The sequence below is a fragment of the Lissotriton vulgaris genome, chromosome 1_1, assembly GCF_964263255.1.
Source record: "Lissotriton vulgaris chromosome 1_1, aLisVul1.2, whole genome shotgun sequence".
In the NCBI taxonomy this organism is placed as follows: Eukaryota; Metazoa; Chordata; class Amphibia; order Caudata; family Salamandridae; genus Lissotriton; species Lissotriton vulgaris.
The window spans coordinates 1,511,902,313-1,511,921,576 of record NC_141685.1 but is presented as its reverse complement, the minus strand read 5'-3'; the positions used below and the strand labels follow the sequence as shown (position 1 = coordinate 1,511,921,576).

At 45.1% G+C, this 19,264-nt stretch overlaps 1 protein-coding gene across 1 annotated transcript in view; it reads right to left on the bottom strand.

The window, feature by feature from the left end:
• The window catches only part of RELN (reelin), a 1,675,658-nt gene that overhangs the window by 1,419,525 nt on the left and 236,869 nt on the right, over positions 1-19,264 (bottom strand). Inside the window, exon 3 of the mRNA XM_086967429.1 lies at positions 2,778-2,913. Coding sequence (XP_086823555.1) covers positions 2,778-2,913 — 136 coding nt within the window. The remainder of the gene's footprint in view (positions 1-2,777; positions 2,914-19,264) is intronic.

Genomic DNA, 19,264 nt, shown 5'->3' with positions numbered 1-19,264 from the left:
TCAGCCAACCACGCCCTCGCCGCCGTCCCCCGCATCCGAAGAGCGACTACAGGAGGAAGGTCCTTCTCCTACCTGGCCGCCAAGACCTGGAACTCCCTCCCTCCCGACCTGCGCCTGACCCAAGACCACCTCTCCTTCAGGAAGAAGCTGAAGACCTGGCTGTTCGAGCAGTAGCGGCATCCCCCCCCCCCCCCCCCCCCCCCCCCCCAGCGCCTTGAGACCCTACGGGTATGTAGCGCGCTTTACAAGTGTCACTGATTGATTGATTGATTGAAATCAAAATTTTCCTACACTAGAATTTCACTGGATATGAATGTATCTGGCCCTTTCATGTTTCATCTAAATCTGATAAACTTGCTTCAGGTCCTGACAGAGACAAGTGCCCCTACCATTGATAATTAGCAGCATCCTCTGTTTGTTTACATATTGCAGGATATAAACCTTGTGGACATGACATCAACTGGTCTCCATAGGCAGCGGTTATCTTATAGAAGTACTGCAACAAGAATGTGATTATAATAAATGTAGATCAGACAAACCATTGTTCTTTAGAAGGAAAAATCTAAAAGTGTGGATTATTTAGAAGGTCTTAAACCAGAGGATGGGAAAATGTCCGAATATGTGGGATTGAAGTTTACACAAAAATTGCCCTGTTCAAGGCACATCGAGGAGGAAAAACTGAATTGACATCCGTTGTAGAAGGATAGATTCAAAGAAACTGAAGCTATAGAGGATGGTGAAAGCTGCCCAGAACTACAGTCTGCGAACCAACACTCCATACATACACTTTCTGTCTTGCAGTTCAGGAAGGACAGGAAGCCGTGTCTTTAATTTGCATTTAATCTATTTTAAGAGGTACCCATACCAGCACTCTGTAGGCAACTGCAATCTCATCTCCATTCCTTAATGCGAGTCTACAATATGGAATTGTCACCCCTGCCTGAATCAGCACTGCATGTGCTCCATTGCTCCCCGTAAGGACCACGCTATGAAAAAAGGCTTTGCTGCAGCTATGCAATGCCTTTGTTAAGAATGCATCTTCAAAAGCTGTCCTTGGTAGTCCAGTATGATGCCCATCCATCGGGTGCAGAGGAAGAGAAGATCTTTAAAGCAGCGAAGGGAAGTATCTGGGAAAAACTCTGGCAATTTTTGGGGCCAGCAAGATGGAGAAATATATATTTAAAATGACTAGAGACTGTTATCATCAACGCTGACGGTGCTTTGGTATGCTGATACATTGAGTATACACATACACATAACTATGAAAGAAAAGTCTACATTGTAGGACGGTAGAAGATTTTTTAGATAGGGCAAGGGTGCTTTACAGTACAAGGGACCAGATGTAATAAACATTGTTTTGGTGAAAACCAGTCTGAATCTTTGCTTGTTTGCAAACCCATACCAATTCAGTACTTGAAAGGGCATGTTTTAGGTGTCTCTTCCAAATACCGAATCAGTATGTGATAAATGTTTTGCGACCAAAATTTGTTGGAAAATATTGCAAAAATGTCCAACTCCCTAAATAAGGTTTAAAGACCTTTAACAAAATGAACCCCTTTCACTTTCTGAATGTTACACCAAAGTTTTTTGGAGGGTAGGCAGTGGTCCAGGAGACTTTAAGTAAACATTTTTTTTAACACAGCCCACTTTTCTATAAGAAAAACAGCCTGCATTTTTATTTTTTTTTTATTTTTAAAAAGCTTACTTTGTTGAAAGGCGATATCAAACACAGTGGTCTGCTGACTCTACCAGCCATCCCTGTGATGGAAACCAGTTGAAGTGAGTCACAATTTGCTACCTACCTTATTAATATTCATCAGATAGGTCGCAGTACAATGTACTCCGAATTGAATTTTTAGGGAAGGACGTATTAGTACATATTGAATACAGGTCGCAAAAAAACTGGTCTCAAATTGAGACCAGTAGTTGGCTCTTATGTCTCCTTTGCATGTTTTGGAGCAAGACAGGTTGGAGTTGAGCTACTTATGCAATTTTGCATAACGGGTCAGACCATTTAATTCTAAACATTTTAATGAAGTACAAATTAAACAGAGGCAGAGATATATACTGTAAATGTCACTAATCCGGCAATACCAAATCATCCAATCAAGCAGGCCTTGGGTTAATCTATGGTGTTATGTCTAGGGGCACTAGCATAAAGTACATATGCCCAATATGCTTGACAGTTGTCGTATAACCTCTTTAGATACTTTGCAGAATATGTTACTGATATGGCCATTATATATAAACCTGATAGGAAATATCACGCTCGTTTTTTGTCCTTGAAAGTTGAATTAGATGAAATGTTTGTTCTTCTTCCATGGAAAAGAGGTGTCGGTGGCCAAGTACATTATTTAAAGTAAGTGCAGATGCGAAGATGAGTAACGTTGTACCTTAAATAAGGTATTGTAATAAAACTTTCATTGTATCATAATATTATAAAAGGTATAGAATATATTCTAATAAGCTTGTAAGAGTCCCATTAAACACATTTATTTCAATGTTCTGTACGCATTTGCACTTTGTTATAAAATAAGTTGAAGGTTTTGCACTTGTTGTAAATCTTTCCAGTCCTTTTTATTGAAAAGTACAGAAGCAATGTCATGGCAGCTATTCAATTAAGATATCGACACCATAATAGCCATGCAATTAAAATATAAATAGCATGATAGTTATAACATTGATGCATTGTAACAATAACAACGGCAATGAAACATGTTGAACTTCCTGTTTGTCACCAGTTTAAAATCGTTTTAAAAGCGCCTCTGTGTACTCACATGAAATTGACGCAGCCGGTCCCGGCAGGGGGCGCGATCCACACAAAGCTGAGGTTTGTCGTCGGCAGGTGGCTGACGTGAGAGGCCACGACGCTGCACATGAACTGTGCTCCAAACTGGTGATCCGACATGATGCCTGAGGGAGGGACACAGAGAGAACAACAAATGTAACAGCGGTCTGATGCCATGCAAAAGATTCCACCCATAGCACATGTGGAGCAAGCTAGGGTCACATTTTGAGTGAAAGGGGCGCATCATGGCAAGACTGGCACATGGAGGACAGGGTCACATCATGAGCTGCTTGGTATTTGGCAATATCATAATATGAGGGGTATAGGGGAACAGGGTCATGGCATGGATGGCAGATAGCGGCAGCAGCACTTCACAGTGTGGTTAGCACGAGGGAAAACACTACATTATGTCATAGCTGGCATATGGCTAACAGGTATGTGTTGTTGAAAGTCCCTGTCAAGGAGAACACAAGGCAACCTTTTGTAGGTTCTAGCAGGCCCACGATTTTTCTTTTCGCACTAGTGACCCAAGTCATAAGTTCTCTAATCAGTGCTCTACCTGATACTGCCATGTTGGTTGTTAATAGAGTGCTAGGATCGTTTAAAGTTTTGGTGTCCATCCAAAGTGGTACTACTTCTAGAGTGTGAGCAACCACTGTCACCATGACCATGTTCTAACAACAGGTAGTGACTGATTGTAATAGGCCCTTTCAACCTGAACCTCACTGGAGAGGTCGCCTACTAGCTCTGTAATTATTTAGCAGACTAGTAGTAGCACAAAAGCTACATTTTCAGTAGGAAAAAGGAATTCTGTACTTCACAAGGAACACAGATGACAATACAGGTAAGAATGGGTGAATAACTGAAATAACATTAAAATGCCAAAATATTCATAGAAATATTTCCTGCATAGATATCAAACACAGTCAATGTTAGGGAGGGTCGTGAATATGAGAATTTCTACACACCATTACGGCGAAGTACGGATGTAAAATTCCCCTGATGGAAACCACAGTGACTTCAAGGAATAGAAACAAGGCTATGAGGTACCAAGATACAAAATATCAACTATCAGTATAATATCAAGATAAGTAGCGTTGCAGATAAGAATAATAAATGTTTACTTCTCTATACATACTTACCTTGTGAATATGTTAGACGTCAATACACGATTTGATACTTTTGAACGTAGATCTATATATATATATATATATATATATATATATATATATATATATATATATATATATATGTTTGGCGTTGTCATGTGATCAAGTTACCTCGGTGGTGAAACACGTAATGGCCGATTAAACGCGAAAGCATTTTGCACTAAACCTGGGTCTGTGTCTGCTTGCTGCGAAGCATTTTCTGGAGGCGGCGTTTAAGCAGCGATTCGAATATATATGAATATATATATATATATATATATAGACTTGATATTGTGACATACGACAGATCAACAGGTTTGATGGTGCTAATATCTTTTGAGGCAGGTGTGTTTCCCTGGGTGTTAAGTGGATCAGTGCAACATCGCTTGCTCCCTCGTCAGATAGTCCCTTTCGATTTCCATGGCAGGAGCATTTTAGTGACAAGCAGAGAGCCACATTCAATTATAATTTACTGTAGCAGTCTTTATTAGAGAGCATGAATGCCTTAAATTAACTACAACAGCCTGGGTCAGACTGTTGCTAAAAGAAACTGAGCCCGGACCTAAATTTACTATCAAGTTTCATTCGATTCCAAAGCTGCCCTTCTTTGTCCAGATGTTGGAATCAGTAGTCAGATTGAGCTTTATGCATACCTGAAATCTAACAGCGGATCCTCAAAGTATCCTAAACAAGTTTCCGCCTCTCACATTTGACTAAGTCATACACTGTGGTCTTAGGCGACTAGTTAAGCTTGAGAGAAGCTACGATACTAATTGTTTACCTGATCGACCCCTAGACCTAATAACCTGTTGGTACCCCCAGAGGGTAGACTGTCTAGTAGTTCAGGCGATACTGTACATATGTGGTCTGATGTGCACGTGGTGGATAGCATTCTGTAATCACAGAGAAAAACAGAGAAATAATAGATTTACGGTCAAAGGATGTGATAATATTTACTGTGATCGTCAAGAAATCCAAATGCAAGTATTTCCTATGCACCATAAGTATGTATATTGAGTCACCATGAGTTTTTCGGGGATATTTCCAAATGCCCTCTTTTGCATACCTTGGGGCTAATTCACAAAGGGCTTCCACACTCATGGTGTAGGCCCTCCCATCATAGGGGAGTCTCTGCAATCGGGGCGGAATCTAAGTAATGAAAATTCTCCTTACGCCGATTACGCCCCGAGTGTGGAGACTCCCCCATGACTGCTGGGCCTCCGCCACAAGTGCGTAGGCCCTTTGCGAATCACGCACTTTGTTTATAGACTTATGCTAAACTTACTGTTGAACCCTAGAAGAGCAGAAACGCATCTGAGCTGTTGGTTGTCCCTTGCAAAGGGGATGTGACCGAGCAGTCCAGGCTCTACTGATGACTCTGGGAAGTGGTTAGATTGATTTGCATGTTGTCAGTCCCTTTCTCTATTGGCACAGAAAGGGTAAATCAGGGGAGTCTGCAGGTTCAGTAGTGAATTAGGAGCTAGCTTAAGTACTTTCACTTCGTTTCAGTAGCATCTTCATGACCTGTCTCCACAACAGATACGTCTCCCACAATATTTCAACTGCCCTGTTTTCAGTGTCATCAGGGAGTGCCACTCGAGGCTCTTCACGGTTGCAGGTACTCTTTAATATTTTAATGAAGCCCGGATGAGGCTTTTGAAACCCTCTAGAGTCAGCTTTCATATTATATTGCCAGGCTCTCTTCACTTCTGATTCTTGGGTAATGGCAGAAGTTAGCTCTCGTGTTCGACCACGGTCATGTGAAGCCCCCCACGCTGAAAGAGCAGGTAAATAATGCTTCCCCAATGGCTCTTTTTAAGGTCTATTCCAATATACATTTTGAGCTACATAGCAACTGACAGAAGTCATCTTATTTCCTTGTACGCATGTAAAGCAAGAGATCCAGATCCCGGGAAGGTCATGTATGTATTCCCTAGGAATCCTGATTCCCCAAATCATTTCAAAAGGCACTTTTTTTGGATGCATTTTTCATAATCTCTAAGAGCCTTTTGCTTGCCATGGCGTGAAGCAAATTTTAAGCATGTTAAGAAACTTTGCCAGAACTAGGGGTGACCGCTAAAAACGCAATTTCTAGCAAACACTCCACCTCTGCAATACTTTAACAGAAACATGTGCATCATTTTCCAAAGGGTTATCTACAGGAGGTTGTTCATTTAGTCTACAGAAATAAAAAATGGACAACAATAAAGATGCCAAAAGGTGAATCTTATGGCAAAACCACTCAAATTTCAATCTTGTATTTTATGGATCAGTTGATGGCAAAGCAGCCTTGGACGTCAAATGTATCCATGACTAGTTCTATATATCATCAGAACTGAAGGATATTGATGTCAATGTAAATCACGAGGCCAAAGGTCTATGTTGTCAACAGGCCCAGAGATAGCAATTACTGATTTTATTACATGATACATGTGTAGGTCACAAAACAGAATATGTCCAATGTCAATTCGCAATGTAGCAATATGCTTGTGCATCGTAACAAAACACCAGCATATAAGCGTACTTTATGAATATATATTTTCAAACCATGTATTATCTTATAATATTTTGAGGTCTACACGTTTGACAGCACACAAAACAGGTCAACCACACTGCCTGTTGTGTGCGTCGAAAGGTTGTGAATTGTTTTAAATGCAAAATGATCGGTGATGTTTGAAAGAAGGAGATATATATATATATACACAATAATTAATGCATGTTAAACCCTTGCACTCGACAGATTCCATTTTCATATTTGAAGTATTCATATTTAGCAATGGAAATTGCTTCAGACTTAACTTATGTCACAGTATACCAAAAGGTAAAAATACAGTAAACATAGTTTTGAAAAATCATGAGTGCGGTGCCTGTCGTGCAGCGCGTAGAGCAGCAGGCCCACAGTGCCGGTTTACATAAACTACCCAGGTAGTGCTATTTTGTCGTGCATTATTTGACACCATTTCTTTTTGTGCTATTTTGCGGTGTGAAAAATCAGTGTTTGCACTTTGTCTAGCTAGACAGAATCTAAAAATTGTCACACGCAGCAACATGGCATACCCCGAAAATATTTAGTGCTAAATAGCACCTCTGTGCAAATTAGCATCAGTCAGTCCGTTTATGTTTTAAGTTCCCATAATCGTTCATAGGCAGGTCAAAAGTACACTTTAATGATCGTTTTAATTATACACACGTTTACAGTGATGATGTAGATACAGTTTTAATGAAATGCGCTTTTAATGCGTGGTGCAGTTCAATGTAAAGCACGTATTAATATTTATTTTCATTAACATATGAAAACAACCTTTTTATTTTATTATATCGTTCCAATGTCCCATCTTACTCGGAATAAAGGGGTCCACTTACTTCACCCTCAAAGAGATCTAAATTAAATTAGACAATATAGAATGTCTTGTATAATGAAAGGTTTCCAGCGCACTGAGCAGAACCTTTCCGCCATGTCACTGTCACCTTTTATTTCATAAAAAATACAGGATTTATTGAAAGACTGCTGTGCACAGGGGTCAATGTTCCAGTATTGATTAAAGACATCTGCTGAATGGAGCACTTCCAAACGTGGCACGCACCAGTGGCCATGCTAATGAGGAAAGTGACAAGGGTGCTGGGGCAATTTCCGGTGAACAAGCCATTTTCTATGTTACTGCACCTCTGTTTCGCATTAGGGAGAGCTCCTAAAAGAATCGAGATTTGTACATTGACCAGTTGAACTTCCATGCAGACAAGATGACTCAGTGAGTTAACACCTTCTGCTGAAATCTGTTGTTATTTGTTGCCTATGAGTTAAAATTCCATCAAGGCTCAGTTTTCATCCTTTCAGGGGTATAGCTTGAGACCCATTACATTGTGCGCAAATACTACCTGTTAAAAATACAGCGCTTAGAAATGGCAATGCTTGAATAGAAAGCGCTACATAAAACCCAACCTGTTAACGTGCATGGCAATGGCTACTGATGAGGGCCGGAATGTCAATTGCTCCAAACAAACTCCGTCCAGTCATATTGCAATTTAAGACATTAAAGAGTCATGTGCGTCCCTTCAGCTAAACAAAGGCTACATTAAATACAAGAATCTCTTCCACTAACCATTACAATGTTAAAGTCACATGTCATACCATGTTCGAACCTATAACAGTGGCGTATGCTGAGGCTGTATAATAGCCTGCGTAGAGAAGGCAAGTGGGCAAGAGACAAACACTAAGAGCCCAATTCACAAAGGTCCTCTGCACTCATGACGGAGGCCACGCTGTCATGGCGAGGGGCCCTCAATTGTGGCGGGACTACCGAGCTGCAGTTTGTCATTGCGGAGGTCCCGCCACAAGGGAGTGCACCTCGCCACGACTGCAGGCCATCCACCACGGTGCGGAGGCCCTTTTTTGAATCGGGCCCCATAGATGAGTCCTCATATAGCAATGCCTAATTGAACACACCTAATTGTTGTTTGTGCCTCAGTGGTAAGATCCTACCTTCGGCTAGTACTGTTTAATGACCACCCAGTGCTGCCTGTAGCACTAAGGTGTAGTAAAAATGTCTTGCAAATTTAGATCCAACATAATAGTGACCATAGAAAATGTAAGATAAGAAAACAGAAGAAGATAGAGCTTAGTGATAAAAGTAAAGATGACAGAAAGAAATAAAACAGAGAAAAACAATAAGAGAACTGAACAGAAGAGCTAGAGCCTTGTTTAGAGTCGGGTGTTACTGAAAAATCCTCCAATTTCATGGAACGAGTGCAAAATCTTCCTTTCTGAGGGTAGTATCTGAGGAGGAAATATCAATTACAACGTCATGTTGTTGAACTGCTCTCTTGTTTAAAGTGTGTAAATATATATATTCTAAGGTAAGAGAGCTGATGTCCTATACATACTTTCAAAAGATGAACATTTTATCACCATGATATCATTTTTTCCTAGTTTGAATTTACTGTCCAGAAATGTGAAATGGAATTTTCAGATGTACTTCCAGGCGCCTATTGTCCGTCCTACTTGCGTAATAACAGTGTAAAATTCCCAATAACCTAAATAGTCATTTAAATAAAGATTTACTAATAACCAGGCTTCCTAGATTACAAATCTAAATGACAAAAATCACGATGAAATTTAAGATCTTCTTGCAAATCTCTTCAACTTGTCTCACTAGGACAGCAGCATATGCATACTGTCATTTGGAAAACGAGACTCGCCCTAGCTCTGCACGTCTGAGTTTGAGATCAAGTACACACATTTTAGCAAACCAAATGAGCTTCAAATACACTCTGTGGTTGGTGTTGCAACCTTCCCCACAGATCCATAGTACAATGAGATTTTTTTTAGATGTTTCTGTAGGACGGTCAATGTCAGAGTTTCTTGTCATCAGTTTTCATGGGCTCCTAGCATCAATCCACTGATCTTTAACATCATCCTAAGTAGGCAAGACTATGGTCATGGTAAACGAAGAAGAACTATTTTGTGTTCTTCTATAAACTTATTTACTAGCTTCTATAAAAAGACCATGTACAGTATACTTTTGACTCCCTTCCTAGAGAGTCACCCAAAGCATCAACGCAGATTAAACATAAATCCCCTGACTTCTGATAAATAGCATTACTCTGGACTGCTGCTCCTAGTAAAGATGAAAAATACTTGTTTGCCTTCTTTCGGATCACCTTCAAGAGTGAAGAAACAAATAACTTCCATATTTGTACAGTTTATATCCTTTGGGCCATCAATGTAATGTTAGGAGAGGAAATGTTCATAATATTTAGAAGCAGCAACAACTGCATTTACTTTTTATGGATATTGATTTGGCTCCGATATAGATTTGCCTTTTTTCAGTTCTGCGTATACATAATTAGTCTCAGTATTAGCCCGTTATAGTGCTTCTGCCCTTTGACCCACAGAATTTTCCCATTACGTTTCCATTGATTTATATGGAAAAAAAGTCCCATCCATAAAAAACGTAAGTTATAGATAGAGTGATTAACTGTTAGGCTACATCATGCATATGGTGTTTATAAATAACGGACCTAACAATCTCATACTAATGTTTGGAACAGCAAACTTGTTAGAAGTCTTCAAAAGCATGAGTGTGCTAATTTTCTTCTGACAAGGAAGTTTATTATGTTCGCAGTAGAGGGGGAAGATATACCTTCTGAGAAGGAGAAGTCTGGCTCAATGATTAGAGCAGCAGACCCTGATACAGAGGTCTAGCCCGGGACCAGGGTTCAATTCCCCGCCTCGGCGGGTCTTGGGCTCAAAAATTCCACGGACCTGATAATTCTCGCCTCGGTGCCTATTCCAATCATGGAGTCCCACTCTGCAACACTGGGCAATAGCTTGCTTAATCTCCACAACGCTAAGGATGCATGGCCTCCACCTTGGGGGCGCCCAGGAGTGGACGCCTCACAGGGAAAGCCAGGATGGCTTCCACAGCGGTATTCGTACAAGCGCCTTGAGACCCTTGCGGGTGAGTAGTGCGCTATACAATTATCAATTTACATTTTACATTCTGATATATGTGAAAATTTAAAGTGGTGATTGCACTAATGGTCAATTCATTTTCGCGGTAAAAACTAGAACATGCATGCCTTGGATGCTGGGAACGCCCTACAGTCTAATGGGGGTGCAGATGCAGCCCCTACTGAAAAGTTGACTGAAAACTATCCACAGGTTTCTTGCAGGGTGAACTTAAACGTTTTATTTTCAATCTGGCCAAAATCTGTTAAAATCTCAAAGTGATCCTCCTAATGTAAATGAATGAAAAGGAAGCAGCAGAGGGCGTGGGACCACAAATTGGCTCTCTCCTTCGTACTGATGTTACTGCGGCACTTGAAGGGGTCAGCTGCATATTGTTTGTCTCCACTGTGCAGGGGAATGAGGGTGGCACGTCCACTCACCACTATAATACAGTGGGTGCAGAAATAAACGAGGAAGCACTGGGTTGCTTCTCCTTCAGTGATATTCAATGATATTTAATCTGCCTCACCAGGCAAGAGAAAACGTATGTAGAATACCCTCAATGTGCATTAATGTTTCTCACTAATAACAAAAATGTCTTGGAAATTTACTGTTTCTCCTCAAACCATAAAACCCTTTACCTACCGAAAACAAACACAATTTGCCTCCTCAAAGTATAACATGTCATTGGCCAAGAAACCATGACTGCTTCCAGTTCACTGGTTTCATAAACAGCAAAATACACACTAGTAGAATAATCATGGAAGGAATGTACTACACCTGAAAGCCTTAAGCTGCTACAACAAAACACCATTAAATAATTTCGACAACAAAAGACTGAATAACTTAAGAACAAATCACAAACACAGACCAGAATTGTTCAAACCATTATTTTTCCAGAGACACTTCATTGTGTAGGACTAACCATTACGGGTATGCACAGATGAGACCCCTTGCTTCCAGCAGCAGGATTCTCAAAATCCACCCCACAGATTAGGCACAATGTGAAAAAAATACCAGTGCTCCTTCTTATAGTGTGCACAGAAAAGATGACCTAGCAGTTCCGATAAGATGGCTCCTTTTGAAGCTTTGTTTGATACGCACGTGCATGCATCGTGCAATGGCGCACTCATGTTCGCACAGGGCTTCGGGAATGTAGAAGGTAGATTCACATCTTGCTTCAGCTTTAGTTGGCCTTAACATTCAAAAGGTATTGGGAAAAGATTACTGACTATTTGCCTCAAGGCTCTTGATGTCTGGGTATAGGAATACTAAATACTTGGCTACTGGAGGTCTGACTTTTCTGCCTAAACAACGAAGGTTAGAACCATATTTACCATTGAGAAAATGATTGTAAACGCAAAGGTTGCATGTCCAATTCATCAAGCTGTTGGCAACAGTGTTTCAAGAACCAACCAATGTCCTGAAGACCAAATATTTGGGTGAGGAAGCCTCCATGCTCACTGGATACAGATGGTCTAGTACCAAAGGTGCTCTCACTCATTCCCTGTTGGTAGATTAAGGAGACACACTGGATGCTATCACTATGGGGTGTGTTGGTGAAATAGCCTAGTCATCTCGCTCTCAAACTAGGCTGAATCTTGTTATGAATTTATCTTGCCAAAGACTGTTGGCCAGCTCCCGCTGGAGTAAAAAGTCTGCCCTGTTCCCATGATGCACTGGGCCAGGGACAGACTGATTTGCATATAGCCAGGTTCTGAGCTGGGATGGTGCAGTGAGATAAATAACGGTGATGGATCAAGCCCTGATCTTTGGACTGGGTAAGAGTGGTCTGCTTAATTCAGACACTCTGTTCATCACCACCCCCTTTTCTGTATCGTTTTTGGCCACTATAGGTGTGGCAGGGTATACTCAGACATGAGTCCCTTTCTCACTGCACCATCAGGATTCAAGCAAGCCGGGCCGAAGACGGCTGTAATGCCAGAAATTGGGCCCCGGTAGCTTGTCTCCTTTCTGGTGAAGAATTGGCTTAGTAGATTAGTCTGCCCTGTTCCCATGATGCACTGGGCCAGGGACAGACTGATTTGCATATAGCCAGGTTCTGAGCTGGGATAATGCAGTGAGATAAATAACGGTGATGGATCAAACCCTGATCTTTGGACTGGGTAAGAGTGGTCTGCTTAATTCAGACACTCTGTTCATCACCACCCCCTTTTCTGTATCGTTTTTGGCCACTATAGGTGTGGCAGGGTATACTCAGACATGAGTCCCTTTCTCACTGCACCATCAGGATTCAAGCAAGCCGGGCCAAAGATGGCTGAAATGCCAGAAACCGGTCCCCGGTAGCTTGTCTCCTTTCTGGTGAAGAATTGGCTTAGTAGTTTAGTCTGCCCTGTTCCCATGATGCACTGGGCCAGGGACAGACTGATTTGCATATAGCCAGGTTCTGAGCTGGGATGGTGCAGTGAGATAAATAACGGTGATGGATCAAGCCCTGATCTTTGGACTGGGTAAGAGTGGTCTGCTTAATTCAGACACTCTGTTCATCACCACCCCCTTTTCTGTATCGTTTTTGGCCACTATAGGTGTGGCAGGGTATACTCAGACATGAGTCCCTTTCTCACTGCACCATCAGGATTCAAGCAAGCCGGGCCGAAGACGGCTGAAATGCCAGAAACCGGTCCCCGGTAGCTTGTCTCCTTTCTGGTGAAGAATTGGCTTAGTAGTTTAGTCTGCCCTGTTCCCATGATGCACTGTGCCAGGGACAGACTGATTTGCATATAGCCAGGTTCTGAGCTGGGATGGTGCAGTGAGATAAATAACGGTGATGGATCAAGCCCTGATCTTTGGACTGGGTAAGAGTGGTCTGCTTAATTCAGACACTCTGTTCATCACCACCCCCTTTTCTGTATCGTGGAGTAAAAAATCCAAGCAGATTCTATTTGCGGTCATACAGATATGCAAATATTTTTAGAAACAGCTTCATGTTTGGAAAATGTTTTGCCTACAATGGGAACCTATCATGTGATTCTATGACCTGGACCAGACAATTATTTAGGGAAAGGACAAAATACCAATTTGCAAAAGAAGCAACTAACTTATGGATTTCCCATTTCCACATTTTTAATATGGAGTGTGGGCACTTTTAATATAAATGATAGTATTAAAAAAAAATCTAATTCCTCCAAGAGACGCAACTCCTGTGTACACAATGCAACTTCCTAGCTCGATATGGATTTTAGAGGGTCTGGTATCCTGGTTTTGCACGGGGTTCCCGAGGGGTGGCTATTTTACTTAGGAAGGGACTTTCCTTTGCCCTGGTTACAACTGAGACTGATGCACAGGGCCGGTATGTGGCAGTTTCCGGAGCGATTGAGGGGCGCCCTATCAACCTCCTATGCACTTACATTCCCCCTGCACTTCTGCACTCCACCCTTCGGCACCTCACACTGGTATTCTCCTCCTTTCCCCAGGGATACACGGTGGCCGGGGGGAATTTCAACGCCGTTCTGCAACCCCTGCCTGACGCGTCGGGGACCCCTTCGGAGGGCCGTCTTGCCTCCACGAGGGCCCTCTTGAGCTGGTCTTCGGCCCTGAGCCTCTGTGACGTATGGAGGGTCTGGAACCCCCGCAAGGACCAATACACCCACATGTCGGCAGCCCATCATACTCACTCCCGTATAGACCTCCTTCTGATGCCGGCTACAGACTGTCAGCTGGTATCTGGGGCCGCGATACTGCCCAGTGGGATCTCGGATCACTACCCCCGTCTCCCTCCGTCTTAGGACCTTCTCAGCGGGTCCGCGGGCTACGTGGCGGTTGAACGCCTGGTTCCTGCAAGACTTCACTCTCGTGGAATCGCTCGGGCAGGAACTGCGTCATTATTATTCCACTAATGCGGGCTCGGTTCCCTCACCGGGGACGCTGTGGGAGGCCGGCAAGACTGTTGTCCGGGGTGTGGCCAGGGGACTGGTCCACGCGAAACGGGTGGAACAGACAGCCCAACTTGTACAGCTGGAATCTCGGGCGGCACAGCTGGAAAGCACCCAGCACGGTCACGAAGACTCCTGGCGGCAATTGGCAGTGGTCCGCAAAGAAATTAGCTGGATCTCGTTGGAGTCCGCTAAAATGCTCTGGTGTTCATCTGTGGCCCGCATTTATGGATGGGGTGATAAAAATGGCAAGCTCCTCCACAATCTTGTGTCCTATCCCAAGGTCAACTGTGTTATTCCCGAAATCCGTTCGGGCACCGGGGCCCACCAGGTGACGTCCTCAGCCATAGCACAGACTTTTGCCGATTACTACGCAAGCTTGTATGCCGCTCGCCCTCCTGGTGCTCCGCTGGTGGACCTGCTGGAGAAGTCTAGTACCCAGTTGCCGTGCCTGCCCCGGGAGACCGTGGAGGCTCTGGACCACCCCTTCACCCCGGAGGAAATTCACAAAGCAATTTCACTAATGCACCCCGGTAAAACGCCTGGTCCGGACGGCTTCCCCCAGGAGTATTACGTGACCTTCCGTGAGATTCTGGTCCCTCACTTGGTGGAGCTATTCAACCATGTGGTGGAGGCAGGATCCTTCCCACCTGAATCTGATGTAGCCACTATAGTGGTCATTCCAAAACCCCAGCCGCCCTCTCTGGACTGTGTGGATTACCGCCCGATCTCACTGATTAACACCGAGCTCAAGATCTTCGCTACCGTGATAGCCCAGAGACTCCGGCCCCTTCTGCAAGATTTGGTCCATCCCGACCAATGCCAGGGGCACTCATCACTGCATTCGCCGCCTCCATCTAGCTATATTTACAACAAGGGGTGGTGAGGGACAGAGTCTCTGAACTAAGCAGAAAGCTCTCACCCAGTCAAGAGATCAGGGCTAGATCCAACACCGTTTTTTAGCTCACTGCACCATCCCAGTTTCAGAACCTGACTGTATGCAAATTAGTCTGTTCCTGTCCCAGTGCATGATGGGAACAGGGCAAACCAAACTACAAAAGCCAATTCTTACACTGGGAAGGAAACAAGCTCCCGGGGACCGGTTTCTGGCATTACAGCCGTCTTCGGCCCGGTTTGCTTGAATCCTGATGGTGCAATGAGCAAGGGTCTCACATCTGAGAATACCCTTCCACGCTTAGGGTGGACAAAAATATTTACAACAAGGGGTGGTGAGGGACAGAGTCTCTGAACTAAGCAGAAAGCTCTCACCCAGTCAAGAGATCAGGGCTAGATCCAACACCGTTTTTTAGCTCACTGCACCATCCCAGTTTCAGAACCTGACTGTATGCAAATTAGTCTGTTCCTGTCCCAGTGCATGATGGGAACAGGGCAAACCAAACTACAAAAGCCAATTCTTACACTGGGAAGGAAACAAGCTCCCGGGGACCGGTTTCTGGCATTACAGCCGTCTTCGGCCCGGTTTGCTTGAATCCTGATGGTGCAATGAGCAAGGGTCTCACATCTGAGAATACCCTTCCACGCTTAGGGTGGACAAAAATATTTACAACAAGGGGTGGTGAGGGACAGAGTCTCTGAACTAAGCAGAAAGCTCTCACCCAGTCAAGAGATCAGGGCTAGATCCAACACCGTTTTTTAGCTCACTGCACCATCCCAGTTTCAGAACCTGACTGTATGCAAATTAGTCTGTTCCTGTCCCAGTGCATGATGGGAACAGGGCAAACCAAACCCCCTTTTGTAAATCCATCTAGCTATGGCTCACCGTAGTCGCCTAACCCCGTATCTGGTGTTGCTTTTCATCGACTTCGAAAAGGCCTTTGATACGGAGGACTGGGGATACCTTCAGGATGTGCTGGAAAGGATGGACTTTGGCCTCCCCTTCCACCAACTGATCGGGGTCCTCTGTACTAACCCCAGAGCCCATGTTCTAATTAACGTCAAACTCCCAGAGACATTCCCAATCCGGAGGGGCACGCGTCAGGGGTGCCCGCTCTCACCACTCTTGTTCGCACTGGCGATGGAGCCCCTGGCAACGCTCATCCGGCAGGACCCACTCATCCGGGGTTGGGCGTGGGACTCGAGTCAGGTTGACAAGATAGCCCTGTACGCGGACGATGTCCTGCTCTATCTGGCGGACCCGGACAAGTTCTGGCCCCAGGTGCCTGGAAGTTCTCTCTGATTTCGAGCGGGTCTCTGGACTCCGCATCAACTCTGCAAAATCAACCTTGGTCCCTTTACATACCTCCCAGGCTTGCTTCGACTGGCAGACGAATATCCCCCTTCGGAGGCAATCGTTCAAATATCTGGGAGTCTGGTTTGCCCTTCTGCCGGAGCTCGAATGGGCTTTGAACGCTGCACCTTTGGTCGCCAGGATGAAGTCAGACCTCAAGAAATGCCAGGGCCTCCCCCTTAACCCCCTGGGCAGAAGTGCGCTCTTTAAAATGATCCTTCCCCGCTTTCTTTACATCTTGCAAAACATCACCATCCACATCCCGGGAAGTTGGTTCCGGGAACTAGACGGCGTTCTTACCCGGTTTCTCTGGAGAGAAGGGAGGCCGCGTTGATCCCTGGCACATTGTCGTATCCCCCCCCTTCGATGGAGGTATGGGGGTGACTAATCTCCACCTCTACTACTTGGCCACGAGGCTCATCGTGATCCACGATTGGTTTACGGACGTCTGGTCCGACCCAGCGTACCGAGTGGAACTCAGCATAATAGACTTCACGAAGATCCAGGCGTTCTTGTACGGCAGCCCGGTGCCACAGGCTCTACCCCCTGTCACAAGGACGGTGCTCATGGCCTGGCGCACAATACCACTCTGCAATGGGGCCTGGCTACAAGAAGTCTCGTCCCTGCAAGGGTTCCGCCGCTGGGACCTCATTGGGGTCTCGTTGCTTGATGATGTCTGGGTGGTGGACCGCATTCGATCCTTTGCCGACTTGCAACAGCGCCACGCCCTGCTTCCCTCTCAATTCTATAAATATCTACAACTTAGACACTCCCTCCACACACACATTTCATCCCCTACCTCCTTTCCGGAGTTCAGCCAGCTGGAGGCTCAGGTGATGATGGGGAACCTGGGGAGTGGGGAGTGTCCCGCATATACTGGTCGTTAGTGAATAATGGGCCGCGTCCCTGGACTGGCTTCGGGCTCGATGGGAGGGATGGCTGGGCCCCCTTGAGGAGGCGGACTGGCGTGATGCCCTTATGGCACCCAAAACCTTGACCACATCCTCCAAGCTGCTCCTAGTCCAACTTTATTCTCTTCATGCAGCTTACCTTACTCCGGCGGGCCTGTTCCGGGCTCACATGAGACCTTCCACAGCCTGCATGCACTGTGAAACTGATCCAGTAGATTTCTATCACATGGTATGGCAGTGTCGGGTTTTAGCGCCGTTCTGGAGAGAGGTTGAGCTCGAACTCACCCGGTCCCTGGGATGGGAGGTTCCCCATGACCTGAGACACTTGTTGCTGGGGGTGTTCGACGGCCTAGACGGCTCTAGGGCAGACAAGCGCTTTCTGGGGACAGCTGTGGCGGTGGCCAAAAGGGATATAGCTACCTGAGGCGAAAAGCCGGGAGCTTCTACAGCCATAATTTTTAAATACTGGTGTAATACTTTGTGTTTTTAAACTTACTTACCCCACGGGCGCTTGCCACTGCAGCCACTGTCACCCTGCCCAGCTGATCACACACTGTCGCCGGTGAGTGTCGATTAACTCTTGCCGCCATCCCGGGCCCAGCTGACACGCCCACTCGCGCTGGCCACGCCCCCTTTTCTTGGCATTTAAACGCGCGCTGATCGAAAGCGCTGCGTTTACTCAACCCCTCCTGAGGCGAAAAGCCGGGAGCTTCTACAGCCATCATTTTTAAATATTGGTGTAATACTTTGTGTTTTTAAACTTACTTACCCCATGGGCGCTTGCCACTGCAGCCACTGACACCCCGCCCAGCTGATCACACGCTGTCGCGGGTGAGTGTCGATTAACTCTTGCCGCCATCCCGGGCCCAGCTGACACGCCCACTCGCGCTGGCCACGCCCCCTTTTTCACCTCCCCTTCTTCCTCCATATAACATGTTTGTTCACCGGAAGCGCAGTGGACGAGCGCAGCGGGCGCGACGATTGCGCGCCGAAGGCGCGCTTAAGGCAAGCTCGTCTGCGCTCGTCCGCGCCGAGGCCGAGCCAGAGGCCATCCCCCTTGCCTCTGATGTGCCACACACTGCTCATAAATCAAGCACATACAAATACACCGCTGAACAACTCCGACAATTGAACACCTCAGCAGATCTGCCTCATCCTTTACCACATCTGCTATACACCAATCCAATCATAGGACCTCACAAATGTCCTACATGCTTAGCTTCTATGCTCCCCACTACTCCCACTCCCCAGGTCTTAGCAGCGCTTATCAATGTGCGCTCTGTCCCTAAGCACAAAACCGAAATCTTAGATTTCATCGAGTCACACAACCTAGACCTTCTGTTTATTACTGAAACCTGGGGTGATGACTCCTCAGGTCCAGATTTCAAAGCAGCTACCCCAGAAAATGACTGCGTATGCAGGTTAGATAGAATCAAAAGAAAGGGAGGGGGAATAGCCATTATCTATAAGAACCACCTTAAAGTCAAAATTACAGATGCTAAATATAGTGAGTGTGAGGCTTTCTCTTTTACCATCAGCCTCTCCGGTAACCAATCTTTTATAGGCATGCTGCTCTATCGCCCCCCAGGGTCCAGATTGAAATTTCCTAACTATCTTAATAACCTTATCGAGGTCTCAGCAGGAGCGCCACATTTTACCATACTGGGAGACTTCAATTTCCATCTTGAAGCCATTTGTGACCCTGATACCGCGGCACTAATTAACGATCTTGCAGCCGCCGGCCTACAGCAAATTGTCAATCAGCCCACCCATAAAGCCGGACACACCCTAGATGGGTTATTTACCAGCAACCCCCACATTCTGGTCT